At 43.7% G+C, this 20,000-nt stretch overlaps 1 protein-coding gene across 2 annotated transcripts in view; it reads left to right on the top strand.

The window, feature by feature from the left end:
• Positions 1–20,000, top strand: part of lama5 (laminin, alpha 5) — a 169,332-nt gene that overhangs the window by 39,418 nt on the left and 109,914 nt on the right. For both annotated transcript variants that reach the window (XM_062052488.1, XM_062052489.1), the window contains exons 3-6: positions 10,068–10,185; positions 14,731–14,849; positions 16,976–17,146; positions 17,209–17,306. In XM_062052488.1, coding sequence (XP_061908472.1) covers positions 10,068–10,185; positions 14,731–14,849; positions 16,976–17,146; positions 17,209–17,306 — 506 coding nt within the window. The remainder of the gene's footprint in view (positions 1–10,067; positions 10,186–14,730; positions 14,850–16,975; positions 17,147–17,208; positions 17,307–20,000) is intronic.

Here is a 20,000-nt window from a genome sequence, read left to right as displayed (position 1 = left end):
TTCTTTAATGGAACAAGAATCCTATTGATTTTTGAATGTTAGATATGTCACTCTTTGACGGAACAAGAACCCTATTGATTTTTGAATGTTAGATATTTCATTCTTTGACGGAACAAGAACCCTATTGATTTTTGAATGTTAGATATGTCACTCTTTGACGGAACAAGAACCCTATTGATTTTTGAATGTTAGATATGTCATTCTTTGACGGAACAAGAACCCTATTGATTTTGAATGTTAGATATGTCATTCTTTAATGGAACAAGAATCCTATTGATTTTTGAATGTTAGATATGTCATTCTTTGACGGAACAAGAACCCTATTGATTTTTGAATGTTAGATATGTCACTCTTTGACGGAACAAGAACCCTATTGATTTTTGAATGTTAGATATGTCACTCTTTGACGGAACAAGAACCCAATTGATTTTTGAATGTTAGACATGTCATTCTTTGACGGAACCAGAACCCTATTGATTTTTGAATGTTACAGATGTCATTCTTTGATGGAACGAGCACTCCATTGATTTTGAATGTTGGATATGTAATTCTTTGATGGAACAAGAACTCTATTGATTTTGAATGTTAGATATGTCATTCTTTGATGGAACAAGAACTCTATTGATTTTGAATGTTAGAGATGTCATTCTTTGATGGAACAAGAACTCTATTGATTTTGAATGTTAGATATGTCATTCTTTGACGGAACCAGAACTCTATTGATTTTGAATGTTAGATATGTCATTCTTTGACGGAACAAGAACTGTATTGATTTTGAATGTAAGATATGTCATTCTTTGACGGAACAAGAACTGTATTGATTTTGAATGTTAGATATGTCATTCTTTGACGGAACAAGAACTGTATTGATTTTGAATGTTAGATATGTCATTCTTTGACGGAACAAGAACCCTATTGATTTTGAATGTTAGATATGTCATTCTTTGACGGAACAAGAACCCTATTGATTGGGCAGACATATTAGCAGGGCTCAGAGGTCTGCCGGAAGCAAGAACCCTGTTGGTTTTGAGTTGTGCTTTCAAAGGTCACATGGGTGGAAGGTTCCGGCTGTTTGTCTTACGTCCTCCTCCTCCTCCCCCTGGAGGAGTGCTAACGAGGGGGAGGAGTCGAGGCCAGCACACAGGAAGCTCCTCCCCCTGGTCCGCTGGTGTACCTAATGAAGTGTCCAGCGAGTGTTATGGGAAACAGCAGAACATGGCTGAAGGCTGCAGGTGTGGCTCCGCCCCCTTCCTGCTATCTAGTCCTCCTCATGGCGGCGATAAGGAGGTTGTGAGAAGAAGCAGCAGTCACTCTTTCCATGGGAGTCCTTCTTCTTATCCCACCTCCTCCTTTCTCACCACCACCCTGACGCCCCAACACACACACACACACACACACACACACACACACACACACACACACACACACACACACACACACACACGCACGCACACACACACACACTTCAGTTCTTCATGTTCCAGTTGTTTAGAGTGAGAACCAACATTTGATGATTTCTTGATGAATGTCAACAATGTCATGATGAAGATGAACAATGTCATGATGAAGATGAACAATGTCATGATGAAGATGAACAATGTCATGATGATGAAGATGAACAATGTCATGATGAAGATGATGATGAAGATATGAGCTCAGATTGGCAGGAAGTTGATATTTCCGACTTTCCTGGAATGCAGCACGCCACTGAGGTTAAACACCACTTTGTGTGTGCTTGCCTCAGCATGCCTGACTGTGTGTGTGTGTGTGTGTGTGTGTGTGTGTGTGTGTGTGTGTGTGTGTGTGTGTGTGTGTGTGTGTGTGTGTGTGTGTGTGTGTGTGTGTGTGTGTGTGTGTGTGTGTGTGTGTGTGTGTGTGTGTGTGTGTGTGTGCGTGTGTGTGTGAAAGTATGTTTATGGGTAAGGTGCACACAGTTATTACAGAGACAAGTCCTCCTCTTTCATCTCGTTCAGCCCGGAATGTTCCGCTCTTTTCCACACGACGCTCAGACGGCGGCTTCCTGTCATGAAGCACGCGTGTTTGCACTTGTGACTCACTGAGAACCATCACATCTTCACTTGGGACTCACTGAGAACCATCACATCTTCACTTGTGACTCACTGAGAACCATCACATCTTCACTTAGGACTCACTGAGAACCATCACATCTTCACTTGTGACTCACTGAGAACCATCACATCTTCACTTGGGACTCACTGAGAACCATCACATCTTCACTTGTGACTCACTGAGAACCATCACATCTTCACTTGGGACTCACTGAGAACCATCACATCTTCACTTGTGACTCACTGAGAACCATCACATCTTCACTTAGGACTCACTGAGAACCATCACATCTTCACTTGTGACTCACTGAGAACCATCACATCTTCACTTGGGACTCACTGAGAACCATCACATCTTCACTTGTGACTCACTGAGAACCATCACATCTTCACTTGGGACTCACTGAGAACCATCACATCTTCACTTGTGACTCACTGAGAACCATCACATCTTCACTTGGGACTCACTGAGAACCATCACATCTTCACTTGTGACTCACTGAGAACCATCACATCTTCACTTGGGACTCACTGAGAACCATCACATCTTCACTTGTGACTCACTGAGAACCATCACATCTTCACTTGGGACTCACTGAGAACCATCACATCTTCACTTGTGACTCACTGAGAACCATCACATCTTCACTTGGGACTCACTGAGAACCATCAAATCTTCACTTGTGACTCACTGAGAACCATCACATCTTCACTTGTGACTCACTGAGAACCATCACATCTTCACTTGTGACTCACTGAGAACCATCACATCTTCACTTGTGACTCACTGAGAACCATCACATCTTCACTTGTGACTCACTGAGAACCATCACATCTTCACTTGTGACTCACTGAGAACCATCACATCTTCACTTGTGACTCACTGAGAACCATCACATCTTCACTTGTGACTCACTGAGAACCATCACATCTTCACTTGTGACTCACTGAGAACCATCACATCTTCACTTGGGACTCACTGAGAACCATCACATCTTCACTTGGGACTCACTGAGAACCATCACATCTTCACTTGGGACTCACTGAGAACATCCCTTCTTCACTTGGGAATGTGGGATCCATCTTGTCATCTTACAACTCTTTTACACCTGTGCTACAAACCTGGGGGCTGATGTTTTTTCACATGTTCTCCTATGTTCTTCCATGTTCTCCATGTTCTCCCATGTTCTCCTATGTTCTTCCATGTTCTCCCATGTTCTCCCATGTTCTCCTATGTTCTCCTATGTTCTCCTATGTTCTTCCTTGTTCTCCTATGTTCTTCTATGTTCTCCTATGTTCTCTATGTTCTCCATGTTCTCCCATGTTCTCCTATGTTCTTCCATGTTGTCCATGTTCTCTTATGTTCTCCTATGTTCTCTATGTTCTTCCATGTTCTCCATGTTCTCCATGTTCTCCCATGTTCTCCTATGTTCTTCCATGTTCTCCTATGTTCTCCCATGTTCTCCATGTTCTCCCTTATTATTCCATGCTCTCCCATGTTCTCCCATGTTCTCCCATGTTCTCCCATGTTCTTACATGTTCTCCCATGTTCTCCATGTTCTCCATGTTCTTCCATGTTCTCCATGTTCTCCCATGTTCTTCCATGTTCTCCGTGTTCTCCTGTGTTCTTCCATGTTCTCCATGTTCTCCCATGTTCTCCATGTTCTCCCATGTTCTCCCATGTTCTCCCATGTTCTCCCATGTTCTCCCATGTTCTCCCATGTTCTTCCATGTTCTTCCATGTTCTCCCATGTTCTTCCATGTTCTTCCATGTTCTATGTTTTTCCATGTTCTCCCATGTTCTCCCATGTTCTCCCATGTTCTCCCATGTTCTCCCATGTTCTTCCATGTTCCCCATGTTATCCATGTTCTCCATGTTCCCCATGTTCTCCATGTTCTCCCATGTTCCCCATGTTCTCCCATGTTCCCCATGTTTTCCATGTTCTCCCATGTTCTCCTGCGTTCTCCAGTGTTTCCCCATCTCCTACCATGTTGCCCCTTGTTCTTCCATGTGTTCACTTATTCCCCCATGTTCTCCATGTTCTCCCATGTTCTCCTGCGTTCTCCAGTGTTTCCCCATGTCCTACCATGTTGCCCCTTGTTCTCCCATGTGTTCACTTATTCCCCCATGTTCTCCCATGTTTCTCATGTTCTTCTTTGGGATTCAACTATTTTCTACCCCTTTGCTCCACCTGTGTTCCACCTGTGCTCATGTCCCACCTGTGATCTACCTGTATTTTACAGTTGTGTCCCACCTATGTCATCAGTATGTTCTTTGTTATCCAACTATATTCTGCCCATTTGTTCCAACTGTGATCTACCAGTAGTCCACCTATGTTTCACCCGTGTTCCATCTGTGTCCTCCTCCCCTTCCCATAATCCAACTGCTCCGTTGTCGTTCCAAATGTTGTCCGTGTGTTCCACCTGTGCTCCGTGACACACTGTTCAAGCGTAGGGATGCTGTCCATGTTTCTGGTGTCTGCAAACACTTCCAAGAAGAGCGAGACTCTGAAGACAAGAACATGTCCACGTTCTCACTGTGAGACAAGAACATGTCCACGTTCTCACTGTGAGACAAGAACATGTCCACGTTCTCACTGTGAGACAAGAACATGTCCACGTTCTCACTGTGAGACAAGAACATGTCCACGTTCTCACTGTGAGACAAGAACATGTCCACGTTCTCACTGTGAGACAAGAACATGTCCACGTTGTCACTGTGAGACAAGAACATGTCCACGTTCTCACTGTGAGACAAGAACATGTCCACGTTCTCACTGTGAGACAAGAACATGTCCACGTTGTCACTGTGAGACAAGAACATGTCCACGTTCTCACTGTGAGACAAGAACATGTCCACGTTGTCACTGTGAGACAAGAACATGTCCACATTCCTCCACAGCTTCTGTGTCCTGCAGGAGTTTTGGCAGCCGAGTTGTCCCAACATTCCAGGAACCTGGCAGGAACCCCGCAGGAACGTTGCAGACATTCCCATGTTGTCACTGGATGAGACTGGACAAAGTCCAGGATGTAGTCATGATGATGATGATCAGTCCAAGCTGTTAAAACATGAACATTGAAGGCCACAGGTGGAACTTTGCACACTGACTAGGACAACTTTTGTGTCACCGTGTGTGTGTGTGTGTGTGTGTGTGTGTGTGTGTGTGTGTGTGTGTGTGTGTGTGTGTGTGTGTGTGTGTGTGTGTGTGTGTGTGTGTGTGTGTGTGTGTGTGCGCGTGCGTGCGTGTGTGTGTGTGTGAGAGAGAGTGGCCCCTGGCTGGCTTAATAATTGTCCACATTCCTTGGTGGCAGAACATTCCTGCTGCCTCAGGTAACCATGGAGATAAGACAAGAGACAAAGGAACAAAGAGGGGGAGGGGCCCTTTACGTGACCTATCTATATCTACCTGGACTATGTCTATACCAGGGGGGTCCAGACTTATATCTACCTGGACTATGTCTATACCAGGGGGGTCCAGACTTATATCTACCTGGACTATGTCTATACCAGGGGGGTCCAGACTTATATCTACCTAGACTATGTCTATACCAGGGGGTCCGGACTTATATCTACCTGGACTATGTCTATACCAGGGGGGTCCAGACTTATATCTACCTGGACTATGTCTATACCAGGGGGGTACAGACTTATATCTACCTTGACTATGTCTATACCAGGGGGTCCAGATTTATATTTACCTGGACTATGTCTATACCAGGGGGGTGGGGGCTGGAGCCTATCCCAGCTGCATTCAGTCGGAAGGCAGGGTACACCCTGGACAAGTCACCACCTCATCACAGGGCCTTTTTATGTTCCAAACACACAAAATATCTCATCTTTTCCACTAAAAAAATGTTAAGAGTGGAATATTTGATTTGTGAAGTAATTGGAGCCTTTAATGTTAGATATGTCATTCTTTGACGGAACAAGAACCCTATTGATTTTGAATGTTAGATATGCCTTTTTTTTAACGGAACAAGAACCCTATTAATTTTGAATGTTATATATGCCATTCTTTGACGGAACATGAACCCTATTGATTTTGAATGTTAGATATGCCTTTTTTTTTTTAACGGAACAAGAACCCTATTGGTTTTGAATGTTAGATATGCCTTTTTTTTAACGGAACAAGAACCCTATTAATTTTGAATGTTATATATGCCATTCTTTGACGGAACAAGAACCCTATTGATTTTGAATGTTAGATATGCCTTTTTTTTTTAACGGAACAAGAACCCTATTGATTTTGAATGTTAGATATGCCTTTTTTTTTTAACGGAACAAGAACCCTATTGGTTTTGAATGTTAGATATGCCTTTTTTTTAACGGAACAAGAACCCTATTGGTTTTGAATGTTAGATATGCCTTTTTTTTAACGGAACAAGAACCCTATTAATTTTGAATGTTAGATATGCCATTCTTTGACGGAACAAGAACCCTATTGATTTTGAATGTTAGATATGCCTTTTTTTAACGGAACAAGAACCCTATTAATTTTGAATGTTATATATGCCATTCTTTGACGGAACAAGAACCCTATTGATTTTGAATGTTAGATATGCCTTTTTTTTACGGAACAAGAACCCTATTGGTTTTGAATGTTAGATATGCCTTTTTTTTAACGGAACAAGAACCCTATTAATTTTGAATGTTATATATGCCATTCTTTGACCCTATTGGTTTTGAATGTTATATATGCCTTTTTTTTAACGGAACAAGAACCCTATTAATTTTGAATGTTAGATATGCCATTCTTTGACGGAACAAGAACCCTATTGATTTTGAATGTTAGATATGCCTTTTTTTAACGGAACAAGAACCCTATTAATTTTGAATGTTATATATGCCATTCTTTGACGGAACAAGAACCCTATTGATTTTGAATGTTAGATATGCCTTTTTTTTTTTTTACGGAACAAGAACCCTATTGGTTTTGAATGTTAGATATGCCTTTTTTTTTAACGGAACAAGAACCCTATTAATTTTGAATGTTATATATGCCATTCTTTGACGGAACAAGAACCCTATTGATTTTGAATGTTAGATATGCCTTTTTTTTTAACGGAACAAGAACCCTATTAATTTTGAATGTTATTTATGCCATTCTTTGACGGAACAAGAACCCTGTTGATTTTGAATGTTATATATGCCTTTTTTTTTTAACGGAACAAGAACCCTATTAATTTTGAATGTTATTTATGCCATTCTTTGACGGAACAAGAACCCTGTTGGTTTTGAATGTTAGATATGCCTTTTTTTTTTTAACGGAACAAGAACCCTATTAATTTTGAATGTTATATATGCCATTCTTTGACGGAACAAGAACCCTATTGATTTTGAATTATACATATGTCATTCTTTGATGGAACATTGTGTAATAGGTCGATAATAAATAACATTTGATTTTAATCATTATTATTATTTTGAGCAAGTACAGTTAAAAAAAAAAAAAACACAAAAAATATTGAAATGTAAAAATGATTCATACTTTTATTTTTAACACGTAAGTCTCTTGATCAACTTCAAATGACATGTTTTAATTATTTTTTGATGTTTTTGATTTATGCCCTTTTTGACCAAAAAAGAAAAGGTTGCTTTTTATGTTCCAAACACACAAAATATCTCATATTTTCCACCAAAAAAAATTGTTTAGAGTGGAATATTTGATGAGAAATCGACTAATAGGTCAATAATTCATAACGACATTGATTTTAATTATTATTTTTTCAGCAATGACAGAAAAAAAACACCTGCATGGCAGCTTTGTGTAGTTAGAGTCAACATTGCAACTTTCTTCTGGCTACAACTCCCCTCTTTGTTCTTTTATTACACTTTTTTATGTTCTTTTAATAGTATTTTGCCTGGGGCCAATAAAAAAATAGCTATTATGGGGCCACAGTTTGGACAGCCCTGATCTCCACCAGGGACTTTATGTCATTTCACTTATTTGTCAGAGTGGAGCATCGCACCTCTCAGAGCATCTCTGACGTGTGTTAGTGTTTCTTTAAGAACAAACAAAGTGAACAAGTGACAGCGGTTTAGTCATGTGGCTGGCGACTCAAGGCCCGCTGGTTTGATTTCCCTGCCCACGCACCCCCGCGGTCTCTCCTCCTAAGAAGGCGCTCAAGTCAAACGCAATCTGTTCCGCGCTGCCGGCGGAGGAAACAATGTTTCCCTGAGGAATTAATCAGTTCCAGGGTCAAACTCTGACCATCATTGGAGCTTTATTAAGTGCACAGGCAGTGTTTAACACTGTTAAGTGTCACACAAGTGTACAAACCCCGTTTCCATATGAGTTGGGAAATGGTGTTAGATGTAAATATAAACGGAATACAATGATTTGCAAATCCTTTTCAAGCCATATTCAGTTGAATGCACTACAAAGACAACATATTTCATGTTCAAACTCATAAAATGTATTTATTTTTTTGCAAATACTTAGAATTTCATGGCTGCAACACGTGCCAAAGTAGTTGGGAAAGGGCATGTTCACCACTGTGTTACATTGCCTTTCCTTTTAACAACACTCAGTAAAGGTTTGGGAACTGAGGAGACACATTTTTGAAGTGGAATTCTTTCCCATTCTTGCTTGATGTACAGCTTAAGTTGTTCAACAGTCCGGGGGTCTCCCTTCTGCTATTTTAGGCTTCACACATTTTCAATGTCTGGACTACAGGCAGGCCAGTCTAGTACCCGCACTCTTTTACTATGAAGCCACGTTAATGTAACACATGGCTTGGCATTGTCCTGCTGAAATAAGCAGGGGCGTCCATGATAAGAACATATGTTGCTCCAAAAGCTGTATGTACCTTTCAGCATTAATGGTGCCTTCACAGATGTGTAAGTTACCCATGTCTTGGCCACTAATACACCCCCATACCATCACACATGCTGCCTTTTACACTTTCACCCTAGAACAGTCCGGATGGTTCTTTTCCTCTTTGATCCGGAGGACACGACATCCACAGTTTCCAGAAACAAAAATGTGGACTCGTCAGACCACAGAACACTTTTCCACTTTGCATCAGTCCATCTTAGATGAGCTCGGGCCCAGCGAAGCCGACGGCGTTTCTGGGTGTTGTTGATAAACGGTTTTCGCCTTGCATAGGAGCGTTTTAACTCGCACTTACAGATGTAGCGACCAACTGTAGTTACTGACAGTGGGCTTCTGAAGCGTTCCTGAGCCCATGTGGTGATATCCTTTACACACTGATGTGGCTTGTCGATGCGGTACAGCCTGAGGGATGGAAGGTCACGGGCTTAGCTGCTTACGTGCAGTGATTTCTCCAGATTCTCTCAACCCTTTGATGATATTACGGAGCGTAGATGGTGAAATCCCTAAATTCCTTGCAACAGCTGCTTGAGAAAGGTTTTTCTTAAACCGTTCAACAATTTGCTCAGGCATTTGTTGACAAAGTGGTGACCCTCGCCCCGTCCTTGTTTGTGAATGACTGAGCATTTCATGGAATCTACTTTTATACCCAATCATGGCACCCACCTGTTCCCAATGAGCCTGCACACCTGTGGGATGTTCCAAATAAGTGTTTGATGAGCATTCCTCAACTTTCTCACTCTTTTTCGCCACCTTTCCCAACTTCTTTGTCACGTGTTGCTGCCATCAAATTCTAAAGTTAATGATTATTTGCAAAAAAAAAATAAAGTTTATGAGTTTGAACATCAAATATGTTGCCTTTGTCGCATATTCAACTGAATATGGCTTGAAAAGGATTTGCAAATCACTGTATTCCGTTTATATTTACATCGAACACCATTTCCCAACTCATATGGAAACGGGGTTTGTAAAAAGAAGTGAAGCAGTGTTAATAGTGACCCGTTCCAGAATGTTCCGACTGTGTGTCATCCTTGTTGTACTTGGCGAGGGAGTGTGTCGTCCTGCATCGTCGTCACTAAATGTCTACTGGGATGGACATCTGGAGCCCGTTATTGTCTCCGCCATCATGATGTAATCAGTGTGTGTTCTCATGTGTGTGTTGCAGCTCTTCCACGTGGCGTACGTCCTCATCAAGTTCGCCAACTCCCCGCGTCCGGACCTGTGGGTTCTAGAACGCTCCCTGGACTTTGGACAGACCTACCAGCCGTGGCAGTACTTTGCCTGTGAGTACTCTCCGGGTCCAGAACCAGAACATTCCTACGTTCGTGCAGGTCATCCGTGGGGATGGGGGGGGGGGTTCTGATGCGATGACATCATCACGCGGCCATCGGATTGGCCGGGAGCAGAAGTGATTGAAGCTGAGCTGCGGGTCGCTGCTTGCAAACTAAACCTTCTCATTCTAAGCGCTAACCACTAGAGGGCGCTTAACCTACTTTAGTGTGGTGGAGATGCTAATTCGTTAGCCTGCTGGGACATGCCTAGTGACTAAACCCAAAAGCAGTGAAGTTGTCAGGTTGTGTAAATGCTAAATAAAAAGAGAGTACAACAAATCCTTTTCAACTTATATTCAATTGAATAGACTGCAAAGACAAGATATTTCATGTTCACACTGAGAAACTTTCTTATTTTTTGCAGATAATCATGAAGTTAGAATTTATTGGCAGCAACACATTGCAAAAAAGGCATTTTTACCAGTGTGTTACATGGCCTTTCCTTTTAACAACACTCAGTAAAGGTTTGGGAACTGAGGAGACACATTTTTGAAGTGGAATTATTTCCCATTCTTGCTTGATGTACAGCTTAAGTTGTTCAACAGTCTCCCTTCTCATATTTTAGCTTTCACACATTTTCAATGGCATCGTCTTGCTGAAATAAGCAGGGGCGTCCATGATAACAATATATGTTGTATGTACCTTTCAGCATTAATGGTGCCTTCACAGATGTGTAAGTTACCCATGTCTTGGCCACTAATACACCCCCATACCATCACACATGCTGCCTTTTACACTTTCACCCTAGAACAGTCCGGATGGTTCTTTTCCTCTTTGGTCCACAGTTTCCAAAAACAATTTGAAACGTGGACTCGTCAGACCACAGAACACTTTTCCACTTTGCGTCAGTCCATCTTAGACGAGCTCAGGCCCAGTGAAGCTGGCGGTGTTTCTGGGTGTTGTTGATAAATGGCTTTGGCTTTGTATAGGAGAGTTTTAACTTGCACTTACAGATGTAGCGACCAACTGTAGTTACTGACAGTGGTTTTCTGAAGTGTTCCTGAGCCCATGTGGTGATATCCTTTACACTTTTTGATGCAGTACCGCCTGAGGGATCCAAGGTGTGTAATATCATGGCTTCATGCAGTGATTTCTCCACATTCTCTGAACCTTTTGATGATATTACGGAGCGTAGATGGTGAAATACCTAAATTCCTTGTTGAGAAATGTTGTTGTTAAACAATTTGCTCAGGCATTTGTTGACAAAGTGGTGACCCTCGCCCCCGTCCTTGTTTGTGAACGACTGAAGCTGCTTTTATACCCAATCATGGCACCCACCTGTTCCCAATTAGCCTGTTCACCTGTGGGATGTTCCTAATAAGTCTTTGATGAGCATTCCTTTAACATTCTCACTCTTTTTTGCCACTTGTGCCAGCTTTTTTTGAAACATGTCGCAGGCATCAAATTCCAAATGAGCTAATATTTGCCAAAAAGACCAAAGTTTCTCAGTGTGAACATGAAATATCTTGTCTTTGCAGTCTATTCAATTGAATATAAGTTGAAAAGGATTTGTTGTATTCTCTTTTTATTTACCATTTACACAAGCTGACAACTTCACTGCTTCTGGGCTTTTGTATATGCTAACAGAATACTTTGGCTCAACTTTATTGCTTATTATGTTTGTAAAGTTCTATATGTTAGCGATATTAGAGCCTTGTATACAGGCCGATACGGAACCAATATCAGCAGGAATCATACAGTACATACTTTATTATTAGATAGTGTCAAATAGTAGAAAATGTTGATGTATGGAAACCACAAACTTTTTTTATTATTAACCATCTGGATTGGACCTTAATTACCGTATTCAAGCCACACCCATCAATTTTTTTAAAGAAACAAAAATGTTTACCTTGTCCAGGTTGTACCCCGCCTTCCGCCCGAATGCAGCTGGGATAGGCTCCAGCGTTCACACTCATCTACTTTGTAAATGACTAAAACTAGAGTTTATTGGAGGGCATTTCGAGGTTAACTGTTAGCATTTGATATTTGACATGCAGATATCATTCTATACTCCTTTTTTGCTGACCTCTGACTGATACCAACATCCGATCAGGACATCGTTAACAACAAACGTCTGTTTTTTTTTTACAATATGCCGAGATCCAATGAAAAAGTGGGCCACCCTTTGCCCAGACGTGTGTTAGAAGCCCACTGAGGAGCTCGTTATTTCCACTCTTATTGTGACTAATACAACAAGCTGTTGAGCTTAAACGTCCACAGCTGCACACTGCTTAGGCGGTCCATCGTAGTCGAAGATGACGTAGCTTCCATTTTGTTGCTCTGGTCGGTGGCTATCGTTGCTGACGACGATGCCACTCCATATGACTATGAAGTCCGATCCTGGAACCACACGTCCTGCTACAGTGGGGACATGTCAGGCCTGGATCAGGGGGCTGGGATGGTTCTGGAACTGCATGGTGGTGTCTTCGCCTCCGCTGATCCCTCCGGTGTTGGTTCCGACACTCCTCCAGATACATGACCCCGTCATGGCATAGCGAGCGCCACAACGATCGATTGGCTGCAGCTGTCTCAAGTTCGTAGGGTTTGATGTTGCACCTCTTCAATATCCCTTTCAGTTGGTCTTTGTACCGCAGCTTTTGTCCTCCGGGCTTTCTGCTGGCTGAAAGGAGCTGACCATAAAGCATCTGACGAGGCAAACGGTGTCCTGGCATCCGGATGGTGTGACCAACCCACCGGAGTTGTCGCTGTGCCAGGGTGGCCTCTATGCTCATGGACTCAGTGCGCTGTAAGATGTCCGTATGAGGAACTCGATCCTGCCATGTGATGCCAAGAATGCGTTGGAGACATCTGATGTTAAATGCATCAAGGCAGCGGATGTGTCTGCGGTATATTGTCCAGGCTTCTGACCCATACAGCAGAGTTGAAACACACACCGCCCTGTAGACAGACACTTTCGTTGAGGTTCGAAGGTGGTTGTTTTCAAACACCCGGGAGCGCAGTCTTCCAAAGGCAGAGGAGGCTGAGTTGATACGAGCCTGGATGTCATCATCGATCTGGCATGTTGGGGTCAGAGTACTGCCGAGGTAGCAAAATTGCTCAACGAGTTTGAGGGGTGTGCCGCTAATGGTAAAGACAGGGGGTGTAGGGGATGGGGACCTCTCCTGGATGAGAACCTCTGTTTTCTGGATGTTGATCACCAGACCTAGTGAGCGGTAGACTGATGACATGGTGTCTAGTGCATGCTGCATGGCATCAGGACTGTGGGCGAGGAGTGCGCAGTCGTCTGCATATTGCAGCTCCTGGATGTTGGTGCCTGACATCTTCGTCTTTGCCTGTAGGCGCCGGATGTTGAATAGGCTCCCATCCAGGCGAAACTCGATGGAGACACCACTATCCTTTGTGATGGACTGGCGGAATAGGAGTGTGGCTGCTGCCAGGAAAAGATTGAAGATCGCTGGGGCCAGTACACACCCCTGCTTCACCCCTACTTTCACTGGGAAAGAGGGGGACTGTTCACTGCCTACAAGTACACAGGCCTGCATACCATCGTGAAACTGTTTTAGGATGCTGAGAAACTTGGGGGGGACACCAAACTTCCTGAGGATGCTCCAGAGCAAATCACGGTCAACTGTGTCAAAGGCCTTGGTGAGGTCAATAAAGGTAATGTAGAGGTCCTTGTTTTGTTCCCTGCATTTCTCCTGGATTTGACGGGCAGCGAAGATCATGTCTAGTGTACTTCGGTTCTTTCTGAAGCCACACTGTGTCTCTGGGAGGATGCCCTCTGCTAGAAATGAAAGGCGAGAAAGCATAATTTTCGCAAGTACCTTGCCGGCCACTGAGAGAAGGGAGATACCACGACTGTTTCCACAAGATGATTTATCTCCTTTCTTCTTGTAGATGGTGACAATGTTGCTGTCTTTCCATTCTTGAGGCAGGGCCTCCCTGTGCCAGATGGCTAGTATGAAATGAAACAGCTTCCGCTTCAGTAGATAGCCTCCCTTCTTCAGTATCTCAGCCGGAATTCCGTCAGGGCCAGGGCTCTTGTTGTTTTTGAGGCTCCTGATTGCAGTAAGGACCTCACTGAACATGGGGGGATCATCAAGGAAGGGAGAAGGCGGGAGATCTGGGAGTGCATTGAGCACTGATGGATCAGAGGGGTTTATTTTATTGAGCAGTGAGTCGAAGTGCTCAGCCCAACGCTCAAGAATTTGTTGTTTATCTTTGAATAACACGTGTCCGTCTGCGGACACGTGTTACACACACACACACACACACACACACACACGTATGTTGTCATGAAGTGTTTAAAATTGCAGCTGTTAGTCGTCCCATTACCAGGACCCCCCTCTAATTATGATGGTGAGACATGTCATAAAAATAGCAGCAGACTTTACAAACATGATGATTAGTCAATAAAAACCTTTTCTTCTCCTTTCTTTGTGTGTGTGTGTGTGTGCGTGTGTGTGTGTGTGTGTGTGTGTGTGTGTGTGTGTGTGTGTGTGTGTGTGTGTGTGTGTGTGTGTGTGTGTCTAGCCTCAAAGCGAGACTGCATCGAGCGTTTTGGACAAAGAACCATCGAGAGGATCAGCAATGATAACGACGTTGTTTGCACCTCCGAATATTCCCGTATCGTTCCTCTGGAAAATGGAGAGGTGACTTTTTGTTCTGATGACACCTTAAATTTACAGGGGTGCCCATTACGTGGATGGTGGAGGGTGTGTCCGTGGATGGGGGAGGGTGTGTCAGTGGATGGGGGAGGGTGTGTCAGTGGATGGTGGAGGGTGTGTCAGTGGATGGCGGAGGGTGTGTCAGTGGATGGGGGAGGGTGTGTCAGTGGATGGCGGAGGGTGTGTCAGTGGATGGCGGAGGGTGTGTCAGTGGATGGGGGAGGGTGTGTCAGTGGATGGTGGAGGGTGTGTCAGTGGATGGCGGAGGGTGTGTCAGTGGATGGCGGAGGGTGTGTCAGTGGATGGTGTGTCAGTGGATGGCGGAGGGTGTGTCAGTGGCTGGTGGAGGGTGTGTCAGTGGCTGGTGGAGGGTGTGTCAGTGGATGGTGGAGGGTGTGTCAGTGGATGGTGGAGTGTGTGTCAGTGGATGGTGTGTCAGTGGATGGTGGATGGTGTGTCAGTGGATGGCGGAGGGTGTGTCAGTGGATGGTGTGTCAGTGGATGGTGGATGGTGTGACAGTGGATGGTGGAGGGTGTGTCAGTGGATGGCGGATCGTGTGTCAGTGGATGGTGTGACAGTGGATAGTAGAGGGTGTGTCAGTGGATGGTGGAGGGTGTGTCAGTGGATGGCGGATGGTGTGTCAGTGGATGGTGGAGGGTGTGTCAGTGGATGGCGGAGGGTGTGTCAGTGGAAGGTGTGTCAGAAGATGGTGTAGGGTGTGTCAGTGGATGGTGGATGGTGTGTCAGTGGATGGCGGAGGGTGTGTCAGTGTATGGTGTGTCAGTGGATGGTGGATGGTGTGACAGTGGATGGTGGAGGGTGTGTCAGTGGATGGTGGAGGGTGTGTCAGTGGATGGTGTGACAGTGGATAGTGGAGGGTGTGTCAGTGGATGGTGGAGGGTGTGTCAGTGGATGGTGGATGGTGTGTCAGTGGATGGTGGATGGTGTGTCAGTGGATGGCGGAGGGTGTGTCAGTGGATGGTGTGTCAGTGGATGGTGGATGGTGTGACAGTGGATGGTGGAGGGTGTGTCAGTGGATGGTGGAGGGTGTGTCAGTGGATGGTGTGTCAGTGGATGGTGTGACAGTGGATAGTGGAGGGTGTGTCAGTGGATGGTGGAGGGTGTGTCAGTGGATGGCGGATGGTGTGTCAGTGGATGGTGGACGGTGTGTCAGTGGAGGGTGTGTCAGTGGATGGTGGAGGGTGTGTCCGTGGATGGCGGATGGTGTGTCAGTGGATGGTGGAGGGTGTATCAGTCCATCACCAGCCAGGCATTAAAAAAGTAGAGCTAAAAATGATGGATCATCAATCTTCAACAAGATGTCACTTGATTGACATTCAGGGCACCCGAGGGTCTAGTGAGATGACGCTGGCTGCTGCCAGATCATTATTAAGAAAAAACGACCGACAGGAAGGCGAGAAACACTTTTTCTGACTTATTTTGAGTTTTTTGCTGTTTTCCTGTGTGTAGTGTTTTACTTCTTGTCTTGCGCTCCTATTTTGGTGGCTTTTTCTCTTTTTTCGGCATTCTCCTGTAGCAGTTTCATGTCTTCCTTTGAGCGATATTTCCCGCATCTACTTTGTTTTAGCAATAAGGAATATTTCACTTGTTTTCATCCTTCTTTGTGGGGACATTGTTGATTGTCATGTCGTGTTCGGATGCACATTGTGGACGCCGTCTTTGCTCCACAGTAAGTCTTTGCTGTCGTCCAGCATTCTGTTCTTCTTGACTTTGTAGCCAGTTCGGTTTTAGTTTCGTTCTGCATAGCCTTCCCTAAGCTTCAATGCCTTTTCTTAGGGGCACTCACCTTTTGTTTATTTTCGGTTTAAGCATTAGACACCTTTTTACCTGCACACTGCCTCCTGCTGTTTCCCACATCTACAAAGCAATTAGCTATAATTACTGCTTTGCAAAAAAATATTTTTAACCCAAATAGGTGAAATTAGATCATCTCCCTAGTGCCGCGGCACAGTGGTTGAAAAACACTGTATTAGTACATGTATAATATAAGTGTGTGTCCTGCTGACAAAGTGTGGGCACCCCTGCCTTAAGAAGAAAGTTCTCCCATGACGAAGGAGAGCACGGCCATCCTCACTAATCCCCCCCGCAGGTGGTGGTGTCGCTGGTGAACGGGCGTCCGGGCGCCATGAACTTCTCCTACTCCCCGGTGCTGCGGGACTTCACCAAGGCCACCAACATCCGCCTGCGCTTCCTGCGCACCAACACGCTGCTGGGTCACCTGATGGGGAAAGCCCTGCGAGACCCCACCGTCACCCGCCGGGTGAGTCGCCGCCCTTTTGTTACCCCTCCACTCTCCGGTTGTGACCCCCGTGTTGTGTGCAGTACTACTACAGCATCAAGGACATCAGCATCGGAGGACGCTGCGTCTGCAACGGACACGCCGAGGCCTGCAGCGCTCAGGACCCCAGCGACCCTTACAAGTAAGACAGGAAGTACACTAACTCACCTCATGGCAAGCATGGGCGTCCAAAGCGCATCTTCTTTTTTTTTTCTCGGCATCCATCCATCATTTTTGTACTGCTTGTCCCATTCGGGGTCGCGGGGGTGCTGGAGCCTATCCCAGCTGCGTTCAGTACACCTTGGACAAGTCACCACCTCATCACAGGGCCAACATTCACACACTAGGGCCAGTCAACCTATCCCCAGGTGCATGTCCTTGGAGGTGGGAGGGGCCTATCCCCAGGTGCATGTCCTTGGAGGTGGGAGGGGCCTATCCCCAGGTGCATGTCCTTGGAGGTGGGAGGGGCCTATCCCCAGGTGCAATGTCCTTGGAGGTGGGAGGAAGCCGGAGTAGAACATGCAAACTCCACACAGAAAGATCCCGAGCCCGGGGATCGAACCCAGGACCTTCTCATGCACTAACCTTTGCACCACCGTGCTGCCCGCCCTCAGCATATAGTAACATTTAAATCAATTAATTATTAATGAGATATTATTTAATTAGCTATGAAAGGCTTAACTTGCGTACTTAAGTCAGTGCCTCTAAATTATTTTCTGTTAGGCACTTGGGTTGTGCACTTAGCATGTACACTTAACTTTTGTACTGAAATGCACTTACATTGTGCACTTAGTGCATTTACTTTGTGCCCTTACCTTGTGCACTTATAATACGCACTCAACATATGCACTTATGATGTTTCATGCACTTAAGTTGTGCACTTAGTGCATTTACTTTGTGCCCTTATCTTATGCACTTGTTAATACGCACTCAACATATGCACTTATGTTTTATGCACTGAAGTTGTGCACTTAGTGCATTTACTTTGTGCCCTTACTTTGTGCACTTATAATACGCATTCAACATGTGCACTTATGATGTTTTATGCACTTAAGTTGTGCACTTAGTGCATTTACTTTGTGCCCTTACTTTGTGCACTTATAATACGCATTCAACATGTGCACTTATGATGTTTTATGCACTTAAGTTGTGCACTTAGTGCATTTACTTTGTGCCCTTACTTTGTGCACTTATAATACGCATTCAACATGTGCACTTATGATGTTTTATGCACTTAAGTTGTGCACTTAGTGCATTTACTTTGTGCCCTTATCTTATGCACTTGTTAATACGCACTCAACATATGCACTTATGTTTTATGCACTGAAGTTGTGCACTTAGTGCATTTCCTTTGTGCCCTTACCTTGTGCACTTATAATACGCACTCAACATGTGCACTTATGATGTTTCATGCACTTAAGTTGTGCACTTAGTGCATTTACTTTGTGCCCTAATCTTATGCACTTGTTAATACGCACTCAACATGTGCACTTATGTTTTATGCACTGAAGTTGTGCACTTAGTGCATTTCCTTTGTGCCCTTACCTTGTGCACTTATAATACGCACTCAACATGTGCGCTTATGTTTTATGCACTGAAGTTGTGCACTTAGTGCATTTCCTTTGTGCCCTTACCTTGTGCACTTATAAAACGCACTCAACATGTGCACTTATGATGTTTCATGCACTTAAGTTGTGCACTTAGTGCATTTACTTTGTGCCCTTACTTTGTGCACTTATAATACACACTCAACATGTGCACTTATGATGTTTTATGTACTTAAGTTGTGCACTTAGTGCATTTACTTTGTGCCTTTACTTTGTGCACTTATAATACGCACTCAACATGTGCACTTATGATGTTTTATGCACTTAAGTTGTGCACTTAGTGCATTTACTTTGTGCCCTTACTTTGTGTACTTATAAAATGCACTCAACATGTGCACTTATGATGTTTTATGCACTTAAGTTGTGCACATAGTGCATTTATTTTGTGCCCTTACCTTGTGCACTTATAATACACACTCAACATGTGCACTTATGATGTTTTATGCACTTAAGTTGTGCACTTAAATGTATATATATATTTGTGTGTATATATGTATGTGTATATATATATATGTATATATATGTATGTATATATATATGTATGTATGTATGTATATACATACATATATGAATGATGTATGTATATATACAGTATATACAATGTATATATGTATATATATGTACATACATATATATAATGTTATACATATATATATATAATTTTTTATTTTTTTTTAACTGCGGTGCCCCTATTTTGCACACTTATCATGTGCCCTTAAAGGCCTACTGAAATGAATTTTTTTTATTTAAACGGGGATAGCAGATCTATTCTATGTGTCATACTTGATCATTTCGCGATATTGCCATATTTTTGCTGAAAGGATTTAGTATAGAACAACGACGATAAAGATTGCAACTTTTGGTATCTGATAAAAAAAAGGCTTGCACCTACCGGAAGTAGCGTGACGTAGTCAGTTGAACATATACGCAAAGTTCCCTAATGTTTACAATGATGGCCGCATGAAGTGAGAGAGATTCGGACCGAGAAAGCGACAATTTCCCCATTAATTTGAGCGAGGATGAAAGATTTGTGGATGAGTAAAGTGCAAGTGAAGGACTAGTGGGGAGTTGAAGCTATTCAGATAGGGAAGATGCTGTGAGAGGCGGGGGTGACCTGATATTCAGCTGGGAATGACTACAACAGTAAATAAACACAATACATATATATACTCTATTAGCCACAACACAACCAGGCTTATATTTAATATGCCACAAATTAATCCTGCATA

The sequence above is a fragment of the Entelurus aequoreus genome, linkage group LG07 (genome assembly GCF_033978785.1).
Source record: "Entelurus aequoreus isolate RoL-2023_Sb linkage group LG07, RoL_Eaeq_v1.1, whole genome shotgun sequence".
In the NCBI taxonomy this organism is placed as follows: Eukaryota; Metazoa; Chordata; class Actinopteri; order Syngnathiformes; family Syngnathidae; genus Entelurus; species Entelurus aequoreus.
The sequence above is the reverse complement of the archived record's forward strand: the minus strand, read 5'-3'. Positions and strand labels throughout refer to the sequence as shown.